The 15,109-nt window shown below is 55.5% G+C and overlaps 2 protein-coding genes across 2 annotated transcripts in view; one reads left to right on the top strand and one right to left on the bottom strand.

Moving 5' to 3' along the window:
• Positions 1 to 10: 10 nt before the first annotated feature.
• Positions 11 to 6,256, bottom strand: CSUI_000994 (endonuclease exonuclease phosphatase family protein). The gene is made up of 5 exons (XM_068061200.1): positions 4,583 to 6,256; positions 3,054 to 3,816; positions 1,920 to 2,096; positions 379 to 950; positions 11 to 123 (listed from the first exon to the last, which is right to left on the bottom strand). The coding sequence occupies exons 1-4, from the start codon at positions 4,940 to 4,942 to the stop codon at positions 415 to 417; spliced, it is 1,836 nt and encodes a 611-aa protein (XP_067926831.1). The 5' UTR covers positions 4,943 to 6,256; the 3' UTR covers positions 11 to 123; positions 379 to 414.
• A 4,974-nt stretch (positions 6,257 to 11,230) lies between these two features.
• CSUI_000993 (tubulin delta) overlaps positions 11,231 to 15,109 on the top strand; it is a gene marked incomplete at its 3' end in the record, with an annotated part of 5,830 nt that continues 1,951 nt past the window's right edge. Inside the window, exons 1-7 of the mRNA XM_068061199.1 lie at positions 11,231 to 11,297; positions 11,674 to 11,726; positions 11,844 to 11,931; positions 12,536 to 12,643; positions 13,197 to 13,289; positions 13,732 to 13,943; positions 14,435 to 14,554. Of these exons, the coding sequence (XP_067926830.1) occupies positions 11,246 to 11,297; positions 11,674 to 11,726; positions 11,844 to 11,931; positions 12,536 to 12,643; positions 13,197 to 13,289; positions 13,732 to 13,943; positions 14,435 to 14,554 (726 nt within the window). The 5' untranslated portion in view covers positions 11,231 to 11,245. The remainder of the gene's footprint in view (positions 11,298 to 11,673; positions 11,727 to 11,843; positions 11,932 to 12,535; positions 12,644 to 13,196; positions 13,290 to 13,731; positions 13,944 to 14,434; positions 14,555 to 15,109) is intronic.

Here is a 15,109-nt window from a genome sequence, read left to right as displayed (position 1 = left end):
ACTGGCACTGCCGCCCTAGTCCACGTGCTGCACCTGGCACCGTGGAAGACGAGCACGCCGGCAATCACGTTCCCAGACACGTGGCTCCGCTGCCTTACTCATAGTCGCGGCGCCAAGCAGAAGCTGAGGGGAGCGCATGGAGAAGGTGCACACCGACACACATATCAAGTGTCTTCCAGGGAGCTGAGCATTGCGGCCCAGGGCGGCTGTACCTCGTGAGTCTCAGTGTGCGTGATACCCTACAGTTCAATCGTTGGAGTCACCGAACTTTCTGAAACAGTGCACCTGTGGTGGGAGGCAACCCCAACTCTTCACCTAACCGGTCCCAAACACCGGACAGCGAATGACCTCCTGTCTCGCGAACTCGCTGGCTCTTACTCAGTGTGGATCTTGCCACTCCTGCCCGCACAAGGTCTAGGCGTCTTCCTCTGATTCGTCGGAGTCATTTGCTTCTGCGGCTGCTTCGCTGGGGTCCTCCTCGTTGTCCCATCTTTTTTTCTCTTCATCATCTGAAGAATCGTCTGTTACGCGGCCTCTCGACATCTGTGTGCTGTGCCTCGCCCTTGAACGTCCCGACACAATAAGTCTTTCTTTGTATCCCGTTTCCTGGGCGAGTCTCGCCCGCTCTCCCGGTGCCATGTTGGGATTCAGTTTAGCGCGCCGGCCCCGTCCTAGTCCGCGATTCGCGAAGCTGCCTGAAGACCCGGCTGTACGCAGTGTGGACGCACTTCTGCGTGACGTTCTCTTCTCTCTCTCCTCAGGGTCCTCCTCCCTTCCCGCTCCCGAATAGCTGCTGTCTACGCAGAATGAGTTGCCGCGCAGCAGCTGCCACTTGCGAGGCTTCGGGAGTTGCTGTGGGTCCACACTGGGGGCGCCGATCGTGATACGCGCGCTCACCGGCCAGTGATCAGACAGCTCCGAGCCGTGCCTCTGCGCGACGATATCCATGCCTGTAGGCAGACGCGGCAGTGGAATGTGCAGAGAAGAGCGGATGGCAGATCTACACTAGAGCACCGGAGACAACTCACGCCAGGAAACGGTACCGGCTGGGATCGAACCAGCGACCTTGTGGTTAACAGCCACACGCTCTAACCGGCTGAGCTACGGAACCTGCGCCTCCGCCTCCCACCATAATTGCCGAAGACATGCTCCCACGTCCTATCTCCGATGAGATAGCAGCCTGACCCCCGGGTGCATCTCGGGAGCGATGGTCCTAGCAACGCGTGGACGTGGATCCGAAACCATTTGTTCAGTTCCAGTCACGTTAAAAGGTCTATAGAAGCGGACTGCCGGGGGAGAGTTGCTACCCGGAGCTGATAACTAGACTAACGGAAGGCGACGCACACAATGCACGGCAGTCTACGGACCTAGTCGGCACCTCAGCAGGCTCTTGTCTTCAGCACCTAAAGCACTACCGGAGGGTGGCAGCGAGACAGAAGTTCAATGCAGGTAAACCGAGACGACCAAGCGTATGATAGATATCACTCACGACAGAGTCTGCTTACCCCTTGGCCTTTATGGGCAGCGGCGAGGACCGAGCCGATGCTTAGTGCATATAAGGCACATTCTCTATCAGTACGCTAACCACGCAGCTAGATGTTCAATCACTGCTCGGGTAAAGACACATGAGCAATCCTTGAAATTAAGCAAGCACGTTCTCACGTCATCACGTTCTCAAGCCGATAAGATCTCGGCATTTGAGAGAACCGTGTGTGGCTTAGAGAAACTAAGACTCTGAGAGGACTGTCTCCTAACTACACAGTTGTTTCTTTTTTTCAGTGTGAAGGCCTCATACAGACGCACTTGTACTGCCACCTGGCACGGCGACGAAAATACGGACTTCGTATGATGTGCCCATGGCTTGCCAAACACAAGAGAGGACTGCTGGCCTCTGACAGGCGGATCCGTTGTGACCTTACCTAAGCAATAAATCTGCTCAAATGAGATGAGCAGAGAGCCGTCCTTTAGTATGGGAATATCCATCTCTTCGTAATCCTCACCGACTACCGACTCAGGAGGAAATTCTTGGACAAGCTCCTGCACCTCATCGGCTGACAAGGTGACGTCGTCTACCGCGAACATATAGTCCACGCGACCTTGGGGAAACAACAGTACACAGAGCAAAACTGTCAGGATGTTGGCTGAAACCGAGGATACATCCGTAAGCACTACCAAAGACACATACAGCACAGATGCAGCCAAAAAAGAAATATTCAAATAGAACGCTGAAGCTTGCAGCCCACACCGACGGCACGTATACAGCAATTTTGTCACAAACACTCAGACGCAAAAAGGAGAGCCTTGAGTGGGGATGCGCATACTATTCTTCCTTTCAATCGCTCACGATCTCCCGCTCGACGGTTTGGCAAGGGGCGGGGGGCGAAGCCGCTTGCCACCGGCCCCAACAGCACCAAGCGAACGGGACGTACGCGAAAAAACCGGTACTCGATCACTTAGTCTGCGAACATGTGCGAAAGAGTTCAGAATCATCACGTAGGCCGCGTCGTGCAAACCAACAAGAACCAAAAACCCAAACATGACCCGAGTGTGTTGAGCGGGAAGTGCTCGCGTGTGAGCAGGGGCAATCCATAAACGCCATGTACTGCGACACATTACAGCTGTGCGACGCCACTCTGTTTTCGTATCAGCGGAAGACATGTCATCAGCTCAGGAGGGGTGCGCACCTTCGACCCTTTGTCCCTAACTTCTTAGTTGCTCACGTTTATGCGAGTAATCTTGAAACCAGACCGTGCCGAATGTCTATTTGTCTACGAGATGGCATGGCCTAAAGCACTCACAGAAAGATCACCGTCCTGTCGACGATCGAAGCTTCCCCAACTACAGGCTTGTCTGGAGCCAACTGCGGACAAGCGTTCTAACACTGTCAGTGATATTTGCGTTACTGCTAGAAGTCGGACCAGAATGGACTCTGTGCGAGCCTCGACCTCCCCTATTTCCTGCCAACACGCGCACTGAGCCTGACGCTGTAGACGTACGACGTTACCCCTGTTTGAACTTGTCCCCTCAGGGGGCGTGCCTACCGAGAATCTTACCTTTGAAAGGCCACGGAAAGAGAGAATTTCCCTTCAGCTGTGTGCCGTGCTTTTTCTGTTTCACACTCTGGGCCTCCTGAGAATAGTACGTATACTGAACTGCGTAGTTCGGGTTGTGTTGTGGTAGAAAGAGATCACGCATCGTTGCAGATCCATATAAGGTCTTGAGCTTACGGTACCCCCCTGGTGCGCGTTCCATGTCCAAGTTGAAGTCCCCACATAAGAGAACAGACACATCTGACAGGAAGGAAGGGGACGTGTCAGGGTCAGTCAAGTTCGCAGTCGCGCTGACCCCCGCGTCCTTTTGCCGGCCCAGGTACAGTAAGTAGGTCTTCCATGCTAGCTCCTTGACAAACTTGCCCAAGGTCTGCGTGTTCACTCTCCTAGGCGAAGTCCCAAGAATGGAAAAATGGGTATTAATCACTACCAGGCGATGCTCAGGAAAAACATTACTAACATCCAGCTCGACTGCTGTGATGTTCTGGTTGCTCATGGGAACCTGAGCCTGTGAGGGGAAGTACTCACGAGCCATACTGATGAAAGAACACTTACTCCGACGCCATGCAAACCACAGGCCCCCTGTCTTCTTCATGTAAAACCGCACAGGGTCCACCATCTCCCCTATCCAGCCCACCTTGCTTCCCGTCTGAGTTTCCGGTAGAATGCTGTGAGTTGGGAGTACCTGAGCGTTCATTGCCCCCATGTTCGTGCCCCATACCTCTTGGAGACAAACAATGTCATATTGGGCAGCAAGTCGGCCTATCTGAATAAAACGCAGTTCAGCCCGCACAAACCAGGGAACGTGACCCTACGCAGATATTCTCTACACCTCGAAAGCGATCCATTTCGTATCCTGGCCTAGTTCGCTGCGCCTACTCCCCCCTTCTCTCGACATACCTTCCAAGTGACCCTAACAATTCAGCTCAAGCGGTGCGCGTTCCCAGATGGCTGGCCTTAGCTTGGCTCCTCGGACATGTCCACCTACATTGGCTCTGTGCGCGCACTCTAACTTCCGTCGAACACTCGCACTAGCCACACATATGCTGCCCCGATCACTTGCGGAACTGCTACAGCGCGCTAGCTGTCTGCATCTGCGCGGAGGAATGATTGCCACGATGTGGTTGGTTAGTCCGGTATGATGTTTCATGCTGGGGCAATCCGAGGCACACCCACAACGGCAAATGTGCGGGTGCAACCCAAGCAACGCTTAGCCTCCCACTGCGTCTCTTGCTTCCCATGTGGGAAGTCGCAGACGCGCTGACTATTGATGGCGCAGGACAAGCACAGGGAAGGAACCAGGCCAACATGACTTCCAGAGACTATGTGTAGAGCTCTCGGAAGCACGCGACAGTTACTCCATGAGACACCAGAGGAAGCGAGGGAAGGCCGCGAGTCTACTACGTGGTGTCCCCCATCACGACAGTTCGCCATGCACCAGTCGACTCTGGGAGTTCCACCGGCAACTTCTCAGGTGCCCTGGCGGTGATGAGAAACCGTAGTACAGAATGTCGGTAGTGTCTGGTACTTACATCCTCTGCTCTTTGGTGAGCACGTTTACATGACCAGAATGCTGCCCACAGATAGGGATTCCAAGAAACGGAGGGAGGAACCAGATATGCGTTGAGCGACAAAACGCGGAGGTGAGGTCCGTAAAGGTCACTCTCGTCTGTAGGCGAGTCTGCTGCTGTCCAGGAACGACCTTCGCCCAGCAAGCCATTCTGCCTCCTCCCCGTTTTAGGCCCGTGTGCAGTCGTAGCTTCAGTGACACTCGAACTACTTTGAGTGTACGTCCCGGTAGACGAGTAGTCTCCCGTTGAGCTTCGAGTTCCGGTGGGGCTTGTGTCTCCCCTTTGTGAACCACCCTCATTGTCCGAGCCCTCCTCGCTCATGTTTGACACGGACAAGCGTCGGACAGCTCGGCGGCGACAGACGGAGAGAGCTCAGGCCAGCAGAATGCAGTGGCAACTGCTTCATTCGCGTTGGGAGTCTGCACCGCTGCCAGCAAGGCTTAGGGTGGGCAAGACGAGATTGTGGGCGGCCCGATAACCAGGCAAGCTAGGACAGGAAAGAACAACCGAAACTGAGACGGCCCAACAATGAAGAGACCAGCTGAGAGTAAAAGTATGCCGGCCAACCGGAACTGCCAGGAACGAGAGCTCTGTTTGGGCGGCGCGAAAAATGACAGCTCCACCGTGATGGAAATGCACGATAAAAGACAGTCTGAGTCGTAGAGACGGAAACCGCCTGTTTCAAAATCAGGACTCCAGTTGGAGGAAGCACGCGCACATGTACGCTGGCATGGCACCACGCAGAGACGTCCCGGGACGGAAACAGAACTTGCAACTTAACAAGGCACCTCAACAGTCCCACTCTTTCTAGTCTCTCGCTACTGATAGCGGGGGCACACCCGCGTACGGGTTTTCGACACTTCCGGACTCTACGGTAGCGGCCATCGATTCTAGTGAACGTTCAGCACACAAGCGGCCAAGCACCGTACTCGGCCAGCTTCCAGATGAGGCCGCGGGACGGAGGTAACTCAAGACACACGCGAGTCTCGGCGCGTGTGCACCCGTTCCTACCACCACGGAGAATGGCAGGCCCTGGCGCTGCTCATGCATGGCTGGTCAGCTGGACAAGGTGGGGCATCACAGCGGCGGACAGGCGACAATGAAAGCTTAAGGCTGGAGAACCGTTGAAAACCAAGTTCTGAGGCGAATGAAGAGGGAGATGTCAAGAGCCCGCTTCCTACATGGCAAGACTGACGATGCAGACAAACACACGATCACGGATGTCAGAGGTCGGGATTCCTTGTGACTGAGACAGCTCGGCAGCCGCGCATGCATGGAAACACGTACTGCTTGCGAGGTGAACGTACCCTTGTTAGCTAGCTAGTGTGAATCTGGACCCAGCGGGACACGCTGGAAGAAACAGCGAAAGCACGCGTGATGTTCTCAGTCACAGCAAGCCTTAGGCCAGATTACCATCTTCGAAATGGATAGACAGGTTGTCGCCACACATCAAAGGAAAGGGCAACGTGGGGGCAGCTCTCCCCACCCTGACGCCGTCCGTGTACACGATTGTTCTGCGCTTGTTGCAGGAACGACGTGGCGAGAAAAAGAAAAGTTCCCCGGATAACGCCTCTATGCTCCTCATCCGGATGGCGCCACGCTATCCCGCGCCGCTTTAAGAAGTTAGTGCGGAAAGCATGCTCAGCGGGTATCTGCTTGCTGCGCCTGCAGTTGCCGTCCGGTCGGCGGCCAACCAGTCAAGTGAGTCGGGTGCGTCTCCACTGCCGTCGCGTAGTGAGTCCCCGGCGGTGACCGAGGGGCACGTGCGTCAACCGCGACCGCGCTTACTCGATCACGACCGAGCCTATAGACTAGTACACTAGGCTGTTGTGAATCATATTAGAGTACTACAGGCAAGGACGACTGCGCTGTGGTAAGCGACGGGTGATGCCTGCGGCTGTAGCATTCGCTGCAACGCGCCGAACGTGTTGGGCACCTGGATTGCCGCTCACGTGGATGCCGCGGCGCCCCGAGGCGGCGGAGAAAAGGCTTTGTGTCTTTCTCTCTCCGTTTTCTGACTTAGTTCTGAAATAAGCCTGGAACTCTGCTAGAAGAGTAAGCGCAACACTCGCTGATAGCCTGGGGTCGCCGGGTGCGGGAGAGGAGCTCCGACCGTCGCGTTTCGGTATCGCTTCCTTTAGCTAATGAGAGCTTATTGCCTGTTCTCAAAACTTTTCATCATGCTAGCTTCTGCACGGCTTGGCCGTTGTTCTAATGCAGAGCACACGAGGACGGTACCCGAGCCGGGACAGCGCCCATGATGCGGCGGTTCGGGGTCATCATGTGACGGCAAGACGTTTCCGGTGCCTGGGCGGCTTGGCATCCACAGTTCCCAAGTCTTTTCGCTGTCTCGCGCCCATCTGCGTGTCGTCGTTGATGTGCCCTTATGGACCGGAGCCCGAAAGAAGTTTATGGACGCGCAGTGAGAAGACGACGACGTCTCTGCTAGACACGACACTAACACTTTAACGTTTACCAGCAGCTTAGGTCTGGTAAGGGCTGTGAGTCGCTCTGCCGGCGTAACTGCCCAGCCAGCTTTCGGGGCTGTACTAGTCCCGTCGACAGAACAGCGGACTACTGTCTGTGCAGGTGATTCATTGTCTCAAACTCCTGCTACGGCGGTGGCGAACGAGAGTGCCGCATAGCGCTGGACTCTCACACAGCTGTCGACGGCGAGTAGCTGGTTATGAGCTGTAGCGGTGGATAACAGATTAGGATACCCGGGCGGCGTGGAGGTTAGCAGGGGTGGATGGTACCCCCAGAGAAGTTAGAGTGTTCACTCGACTAACGGTCAGACCGAAATGCTACAGCAACGCTGTTATCGACACCTTGGAGTAGTGCCCGGGGAGGCAAGAGCTCTGTACTGTGTAGTGGTTTCGGGACTTCCGGTGTTGTCATAGTCGGTACCAAGAAAACTTCGGGCCTGCTAGGCAGGCGGGATTGCACACTGGTTGGTTTCTCTTGGACCGGACCTCCCGCGATGACGAGAGACGCGCATGCTCGCAAGAGCTTACCGAAGGAAGCGATTATTCGGCAAGCTGGAGAATTCTGTTTCTGTGGAAGCAGTGCTAGTAGTGGCCCAACTCCGGTGGGCAGCCTCACCGTACCCTGTGGTGCAAGCCACTGATCTTCGGGAGAGTGCACAGGTCTCCGAACGCCCCAAGCAACACCGAGTGCCGATTCTTTGTTACAGTTTGCGTCTCTGCAGTGGAAGTGCTTCTGTAGTGTGGCGCCTCGAGGAACAAGCCCCTGTCGCAGTTCGAGGTACTGTCCAAAATTAGTAATCACTGCCCCCACTATTGTACGGCAAGCAGAGTATGTGGTAGCTCTGTCGGGGACGCACCGGTCCAGCCGAGCGGGCGAACTGGAATACCATTCGACGCATCGCCGCATGGCGCCTTCTGGCTGCGGCCGGGGTAACTAAGAGCCCTTCCCGTTGGCGCTAACGAGCGTCGTCATTCGCGACAGTTCTGTGCTGCACGAGCTCAGACTTGTCCAAACAGTGACCACAGAGCAACACTGGCAAAACGCTGTAGGTGTGTCCCCTAGGAGAACAACCGAAAAGCAGTCGCTCGGTGAGGTGAGAAACCCCTTTATGGTTTTGCTTGTAGATTCTACCGTCCGATCCCGTACAGCTGGGAGAAAAGGCAAGGAAGGGAGGTAGGCACGTTTGGTTCGCGTAGAAACGTTAACAGTTGACGAAGGCTGAGAAGACAGCAGGTATGCCGGGCGGGCACGAAGATTTGTGAGCTGTTCTGTCGTCGGAGTTCCTGTGCTGCCCGCGCGCACGACAGCAGCACCAACGCGTTATGGTTTTCCAGTGCTGGGATGTGCGACAACGGCCACCATTTCACGTCAGATGACCCCAGCACACCACAAAGAGTGGAAAAATAGTGGTTAGTGTAGTATTAGAAATTAGCTCCTGGGGCGACCGGAGCTTCGCCCTCGCTCGCAAGGATCGCTGGCTGCCACTGAGTGTTGCTTTCTCGCTCTCCCGCGGGAGTTTCGGAATCATGAAATAACCACACCGGCAAAGCTACACTACAAAATGGCTAAATTTAAAATTAGAAGACTAGTTAAGTAAGCAACTTATTACTGTATATCTCTGCCTCGCGGGCGGCCCCTCCGCCGCCGGCGAGCGAGGCCCGCGCAACACTCCGCCTGCCGCGCAGGTCCAGCGCCTGCCCCGGGTTGTGGCGCGCAACAACCGCGGGCGTCCCGGCACTCTGCCTTGTGCAAACTACTGGTCGCTACTGGTAAACTATATCACCGTAGCAATATCTGTAGCTAGTAACTCTAGCGTATCTATTATCTCCCGCGGTGGACAGTCCGGGTAGCCCGACACCGTGAGCTGGCACTTCAGTAACTAGGATGCAAACTACGGCAACACCGCTGGCGGCGGCTTGCCGGAGTACGAAGACAGACAGGGGCATTAGCGTACCCGCTGCGGCACAGAATTAATCTGACGGAGCGCTGTAGTGGAGCAACAGGCGCCGCCGTGGACGTGGGAAACGGCGCCATATCGAACACACGAAGCTGGAATGAGAGAAAATCGTCGGCAGCAGCACGACGGCTTGAGACACCGATTTCCGCTCCTGGGCAAGATACTCGCAGCTTGCGTTACCCTCTAAAAGTAAGATGTGGACGCAGGCCGGTCTCATTTGGATAAGCCATGAACTACACTAGCGGAGAACAAAGAAAGCAGGGCGCCACGTTCAAGACGGCAGTGCACTGTTAGGTGCCGCCACATGGAAGTGTGTACCACCATTTGCACGGGGCTTTTTGCTGTCTTCAGCACTGCCGGATGACGCTGCTTTCTTCGGCACATGCGCTAGGCGCTGCGCCTGCCAGAATCCGGCGTGCCGTAGCTTGCCCTAACCCGTGGCCATTTGCATAACTGTCGCAGTGTCGTGAGGGGGCGGCTCGTCACCCGGAGCTGGTTTGCAGACGGCCACGGGGTGACCCCCCGATTCCCAACAGCACAGCACGGGGCAAGGCTTGGGGATCTCTCTCCCGATGTCAGCAGTGATCCTCGGTCAGCACAGGCGGTTACCAAGGAAAATAGAGGCTCAGTTTGGACTCCAGGCCTGCCTGCGCGATAGCTTATTTTGCTATCATGTGACAAAAGAAACCCGGTCTCGGGGCCCGTAACGATAAAACCGATACTTACTGCTCGTACAAGAGCGCGCCGCAGGGGGTTTTCTTTGTGGTGCCGCATGCAGCCACCAGTTAAGAAGCTCAAGCAAGCTCGACGCAGAAGGCGCAAAATGCCCGCTTCTTTTTCATTGACTACGAGCGAGCGGCCTGCGCGAACTCGGCCATAGTAGTTCGGAGCGCAGCTGATGTCGGTAACCTCCGCCGTGTCCCCGAGGGTTCTTCGAGAGCTTGCCTGTCGTGGACCGGGCTGAGTTGTTAGCCACTCTGCACCGGCATTGGTGATCCACCGTATGAAAAATTGCCGGGTGGAAGCCGGCAGCCCTGCTTTAAAGAGATTTCGTAAGTATACGATTCCTGCTTCTGTTGAAGACAGGGCGACGTTGCTCAACTAGTCCACGGGGCAGCACAGCTAGGCTGTCCGCCCGTGAACCTGCAGAGCGTGGACACTTGCCCGTGGATCACTCACGTAACTGGGCGACGCACCTATGGCATCGGGGTGACGCAGCTGAAAGGTGCGTACCGAATGTTGGGCTCCCTGGCTACACTTGCCACGAGTTGGAAGTTGAACTAGGGCTGGTGAGAGAATGAGACTCACTGCTAACGAAGATGAAGAACTACAATTTGACGACGACAACGAAAGTGACAGAGGGTCGTCGGAAGCCTCGTACCTGTCTCACCGGGAGACGGCCACCTCTGGGCGCGACAGGACGAGCTCTGCCACTGTAATTGTTACTGCTACCGACCAGTTTCACTTGTTCGATGAGGCATGCACCAATGAAGATGACAACACTTCTAGCCTTGCCGAAGACGTGGAACCTCTTGTCGACAACCGGCAAGAGGAACAGCCGTCCGCCGTCTCCGCAGCTCCCTCAGACCAAACTACGGCAAGCCCGGCAGACACTCCTTGCGGCGCCACCGACGGCGGCCCAGAGGAACAGAAACTTCTTGCTGCGGTAGCTGATTCTGCCGACGGCGAGCTTCCGCCGTGCTTCCTGTGCCGACGGTGTCCATGTAATCCGGACATGAAAAAAGATGAACGCGTGTAGGTAATCCGAGCCGTGAATGAGAGGACAGCATCTGAGACTTCCATCACCAGATACCGCGTAGCAGTTTACCAGCCCTTGCACTAGGAAGTCCATCTCGCAGCATGCCTAATGTGGCATATGAAACGCACTCTGTGTCCGAGGTGCCTGGGAAGCAGCGACTAACTATTGGTAGCGGATCTTGGCGGTTCTGGATTTTGACCGTTCCGGTAAGAGGCTTTGATCTAGGCTACAGTCTTCAACCCAGAACGCCACAGACTTTGAACACCTTTCTTACGAGCACACGTGTTACCAGTGATTCGCCGTGAGTGTGCTGGTCACAGGTTGTTGTACAGTTGATGGAATGTCCGAGTGAAAGGGCCTGCTGCCACAGATACAAACGTTTTTCCCACATGCAAGAGGTGATATGGCATCTGTGTACAGGATGCGCTGGCTACTCCTGACAGGGTTTTGTTTCTGCATCCCGTGGGGAGCAGGTGCGTCATCACGAAGCTAAGGCGGGGCCCGGGCCGCTGCAGCGCAGCCTCTTGATGTTCACAAGTTGTCGGACAGTCCCGGTGACGATGACTAAGTACCGCACCCTTGGAAGCCTGAACGTCACGACGTTCCTGCTTAGCAGTAAAAGCTGTCTCTCCTTTCAGTCGCTGCTTCGCATGGTAGCGTACTGACTACCGTGCGTGACAGCGGGGTCTGCTTGCAAGAGTTGTACACGCGTGCAGAGGCTGCTCGCAGTTTTTCCAACTGCCTCCTGTAGTATAGGCCGAAAGAGAGAAGTTTGACACTTTCGTTCTCACGAGGAAAACGGCCTTTCCACACGGCCGCTGCTGGGTGCTGTGGCCGATGTCCTCGCAGCCATGTACTTAGGATTATGGACCGAGCGAAAGAAAGACCGAGGCCTGCACCAGGTACAAATGCTTTAGTGCCCCTGCTTCACCAACTGCAGCGGTTGCGGGTGGAAAGGGCAGCGATTTGACGTTCATGAATTGTGGATCTTCTACATGCTCGGTCTCTTTGTTATGCAGCTTGGAAAGTTGGCAGCCGTCCTGTGGGCACTTGCGTGGCTCGTCTTCCTTGGACTTTGCATTGCCGTGGGGGTCATAATTCTGACAAGTGAGCGCTTGTGGCATGGCAGCAGATAACTCGGAGGCGGCTAGACACCCATTTCAGCAGCCATGTTTCTCGGTAGCGCGTAGCGGATTCCGCCGCTTCCCACTTGTTGGGCCAAGAGTGCTGAGTCCGCAAGAAGGGGCTGACCGAGCAGGAGCTTGACTCCAGATGTCACTAGATTTGTACCGGGTATCTGCTGTGTCTCAGAGCTGGTCACGGCTCTGTGTATGCACTCGCCCTGCTTGTCTCGTCCGAGCCTCAAGGGCACATGGTCCGTCTCGAGTCTTGCTAGGCAACAGCGTGACACCCGTAATCACTGTAAATAGAAGCGATCTGCTCATACTTCTGTGGTAGAGCCCGTTTTCTTGCAGTGGGACTTTCCCGAACACTCCATGTTGGACACACGTCCGCACTAGTCTCGGCGTACAGACCCCCAGTGTTAGCTTCCTCGTCTACTGCCCGTTTGAAAGGAGTCTGACCTCTCTGGCCCTGATTCCAAGATTGGGCGTAAAAGCTATGGTATCGCTTGCTCGTTTTTTAAAAGGCGCACTGGAACAACCGACCCCTAGAATTCAATTGCTTTCGTGTTGCTCATGTTTCTGTGTAGGTAATGCGGCGATTCTGATGCCTCTGAGGTGGGATAGCCCCTACCACATGCGCCAGACAACCCGGTGTGGACGGCCAGGAGCATCAATCAAAGTGGAGCACGCGGCAAGTACGTGTTCCAGTCCACTCGCCTCCTTCGATAATCTGGTATTCAAGCACCCGGCGGCCGTCGGTCGCTGACTGTGAAAGTATCCGACTTCTTAGGGACTCCTGCCGGCAGAAGAAAGGGTACAACCAGCGCTGCCGGCGTTGATTGCTAGTTACTACTACAGCATGTGTGCCAGGAGCAGTGCATCTGATGGGGGCGTTACGAGCTACGCTCTCTAAAGTGAGCGAGTGTCTCAGCATTCTGTGGACCGCAGCTGAAGCAGCCGGAGCCAGCTCTGAGCTGCAGCAGACGCTGCAGCTCAGAGCTGGCTTCTTTCGACGCCACAAAAGCAGACACCCTGAAAAGCATGGGGCTTCGTGGCGTCCTACACTTCTTTTCTCCATCCCTGTTCACATATCTGTGTGAAGTGCTTAAGGTAAACTTGCAGACATCACCGCTAGCCCAGTTACCACACTGGTCCCCACAGCACACCAGCCAGGCACCTCAATCCTGCTGGCGGGCAGGGTGACCTTGGATCGACTCCAAGGAACTGAATCTTTCCTGATGCGTTCAGTGACGCATGTGCTTAGCGAGAAGACATACGGGACCGTAGCGTTCGTTGGACTAATGCCGGCAAAAACTTGGGTTGACGCGGAAGTCCTCGAGCGTAAGCGTTGTTCAAAAACCCGTAAATGATGCCCTGGCTGGAATCATGCTGTAGAGCGCGAAAAGTGCGTGAAAACGCCCCGCATAGGTCTTCAGTCTCATTCACCAATGGCGACGTGGCCCGCCGGAATCCCACCAGTGAAGTCTCGTGCCTCGGCGCGCACACAAGAACCACTGTTGAGAGAACGTGCGCAGGGTTCAGTGAACTTTAGCTGGCGGCCGGGCGTCTCCTGGCTGCTCTCCAGAAGTTTCCTGTATTTGTTTGTGGAGATCCCTGGAGGGTCCGACACGCGACTATCGACACTGCCTGTTGTCTCGGTCCTGGATCGACGTGTCCCTAGCCGGGGCAGTCGCCGGCTCAATCAAAATCCTGGCGTTTTGTGCGCAGCTGGCTTCGCAGTCACAACGGTGTGCGTCGGTGAAACATCCTCTTCCCCCCACAGACGTATACAAACAGGGCTTTGATGCCGTGGCACTCTCGCCTCCTGGCATTGGGGCTACGACAAACATTACCAATTTGAAGGGTTCTTTCTACAACGACGAGAACTTCCTCGCCCAAGTTCTGGAGTCCTGCTTGGACATAAGGCTGAATACTACCGTGGTCGTGTCGCACAGCAACATCGTCACCCGCCAGTTCTTCTTCCCTCTCCTCATGGTATCGTCGGCGCAACCAGCGAAGCCGTTCCTGCCCAGCGGACGACTGTCAGGAGTGTAGCCTCGAGAGCGGTCTCCCACCGTACAAGGAAGTCCAGCAACCAATGCAGGACACGTGTTCATAAGGCGGCGACGGTCGGGTCCTTGTAACCAGGGCTAGCCTGTCTTACAAGACTGTCCTGCCGCTGATGTATGGAATCGACTGACGGTTTCTCCTGTATCCCGGCTACCCCAGTCCAAGAGCGCCGCCGACCGCGCCGTCCTCGGGCCGCATTCCACTCGAGCGCAATGGAGAAGAGCAGCTGTATTTTGAGAATCATGACACGTGCCCAACATAGCTAAATGAGAGGCTCAGGCGCACTGGCTGGCGACGGCTCCGGATCATCTGAAGCCAACAAGCGCCGTGGAACGCTAGGCAAGGCAGAGACTTCACCATTTCTTCGTTTGAAAGCGTGGGAGTGATCGCGGATCGCTGCTTGTGCGTCTTCGCAGAACCGACCACTGTTTGGGTTCGTGCTGTTCGATAGCTTCGCCGGTGACGAATGGGTGACGGAGGTGAACCCGGCTTTCGACGACCATGAATACTACCAGCCACGAACTCGCAATTACAGAGTATGCCGGAACCGGAGGACAAGAAGGGCGTGTTCTATCAGAAGTCGAAGAATGTGCCCCCCCTGGATAGTAGGAGAGTGTGGTGAACCACGAAATCTGCAAACGTCCCTGGTTCTCATGCCGTGAACACTGTCCTAGTGGAGAATATGTCTTCTCGGCAACGATCACCAAGCAGGATACTAGGGGATACCGCCGTACTCGGCTAAACCCGGAGGACACTGACCCTTACGCTGCCGCTCCGCGCTGCCTAGCATGCAGCACCTCGACTAGGCGGGCGCCGCTGATCAGGAGTCACAGCCGAACGCCTGGCCGTATTAGCCATTCAAAGGAGATCTCGGCTTTCTGGCTTGCCACCAAATGCAAACGGGCAACTGATTGCAGCTGTTTTTTCGTCGTGTCCGCTGTGTGTCACTTTCAGTACGTCGGACACCGAAGACTCGCAGAGGCCAACGACACAGGCCTAGATGGTTCATTGGTGGTGAGCCAGACTAATCACAGATCGCCATGCGACCGCCACCACCACCGTCAGGAGTTTTAATATTTTATTTTATTAAA

Source organism: Cystoisospora suis (assembly GCF_002600585.1).
Source record: "Cystoisospora suis strain Wien I chromosome Unknown contig_391, whole genome shotgun sequence".
Lineage (NCBI taxonomy): Eukaryota > Apicomplexa > Conoidasida > Eucoccidiorida > Sarcocystidae > Cystoisospora > Cystoisospora suis.
The sequence above is the reverse complement of the archived record's forward strand: the minus strand, read 5'-3'. Positions and strand labels throughout refer to the sequence as shown.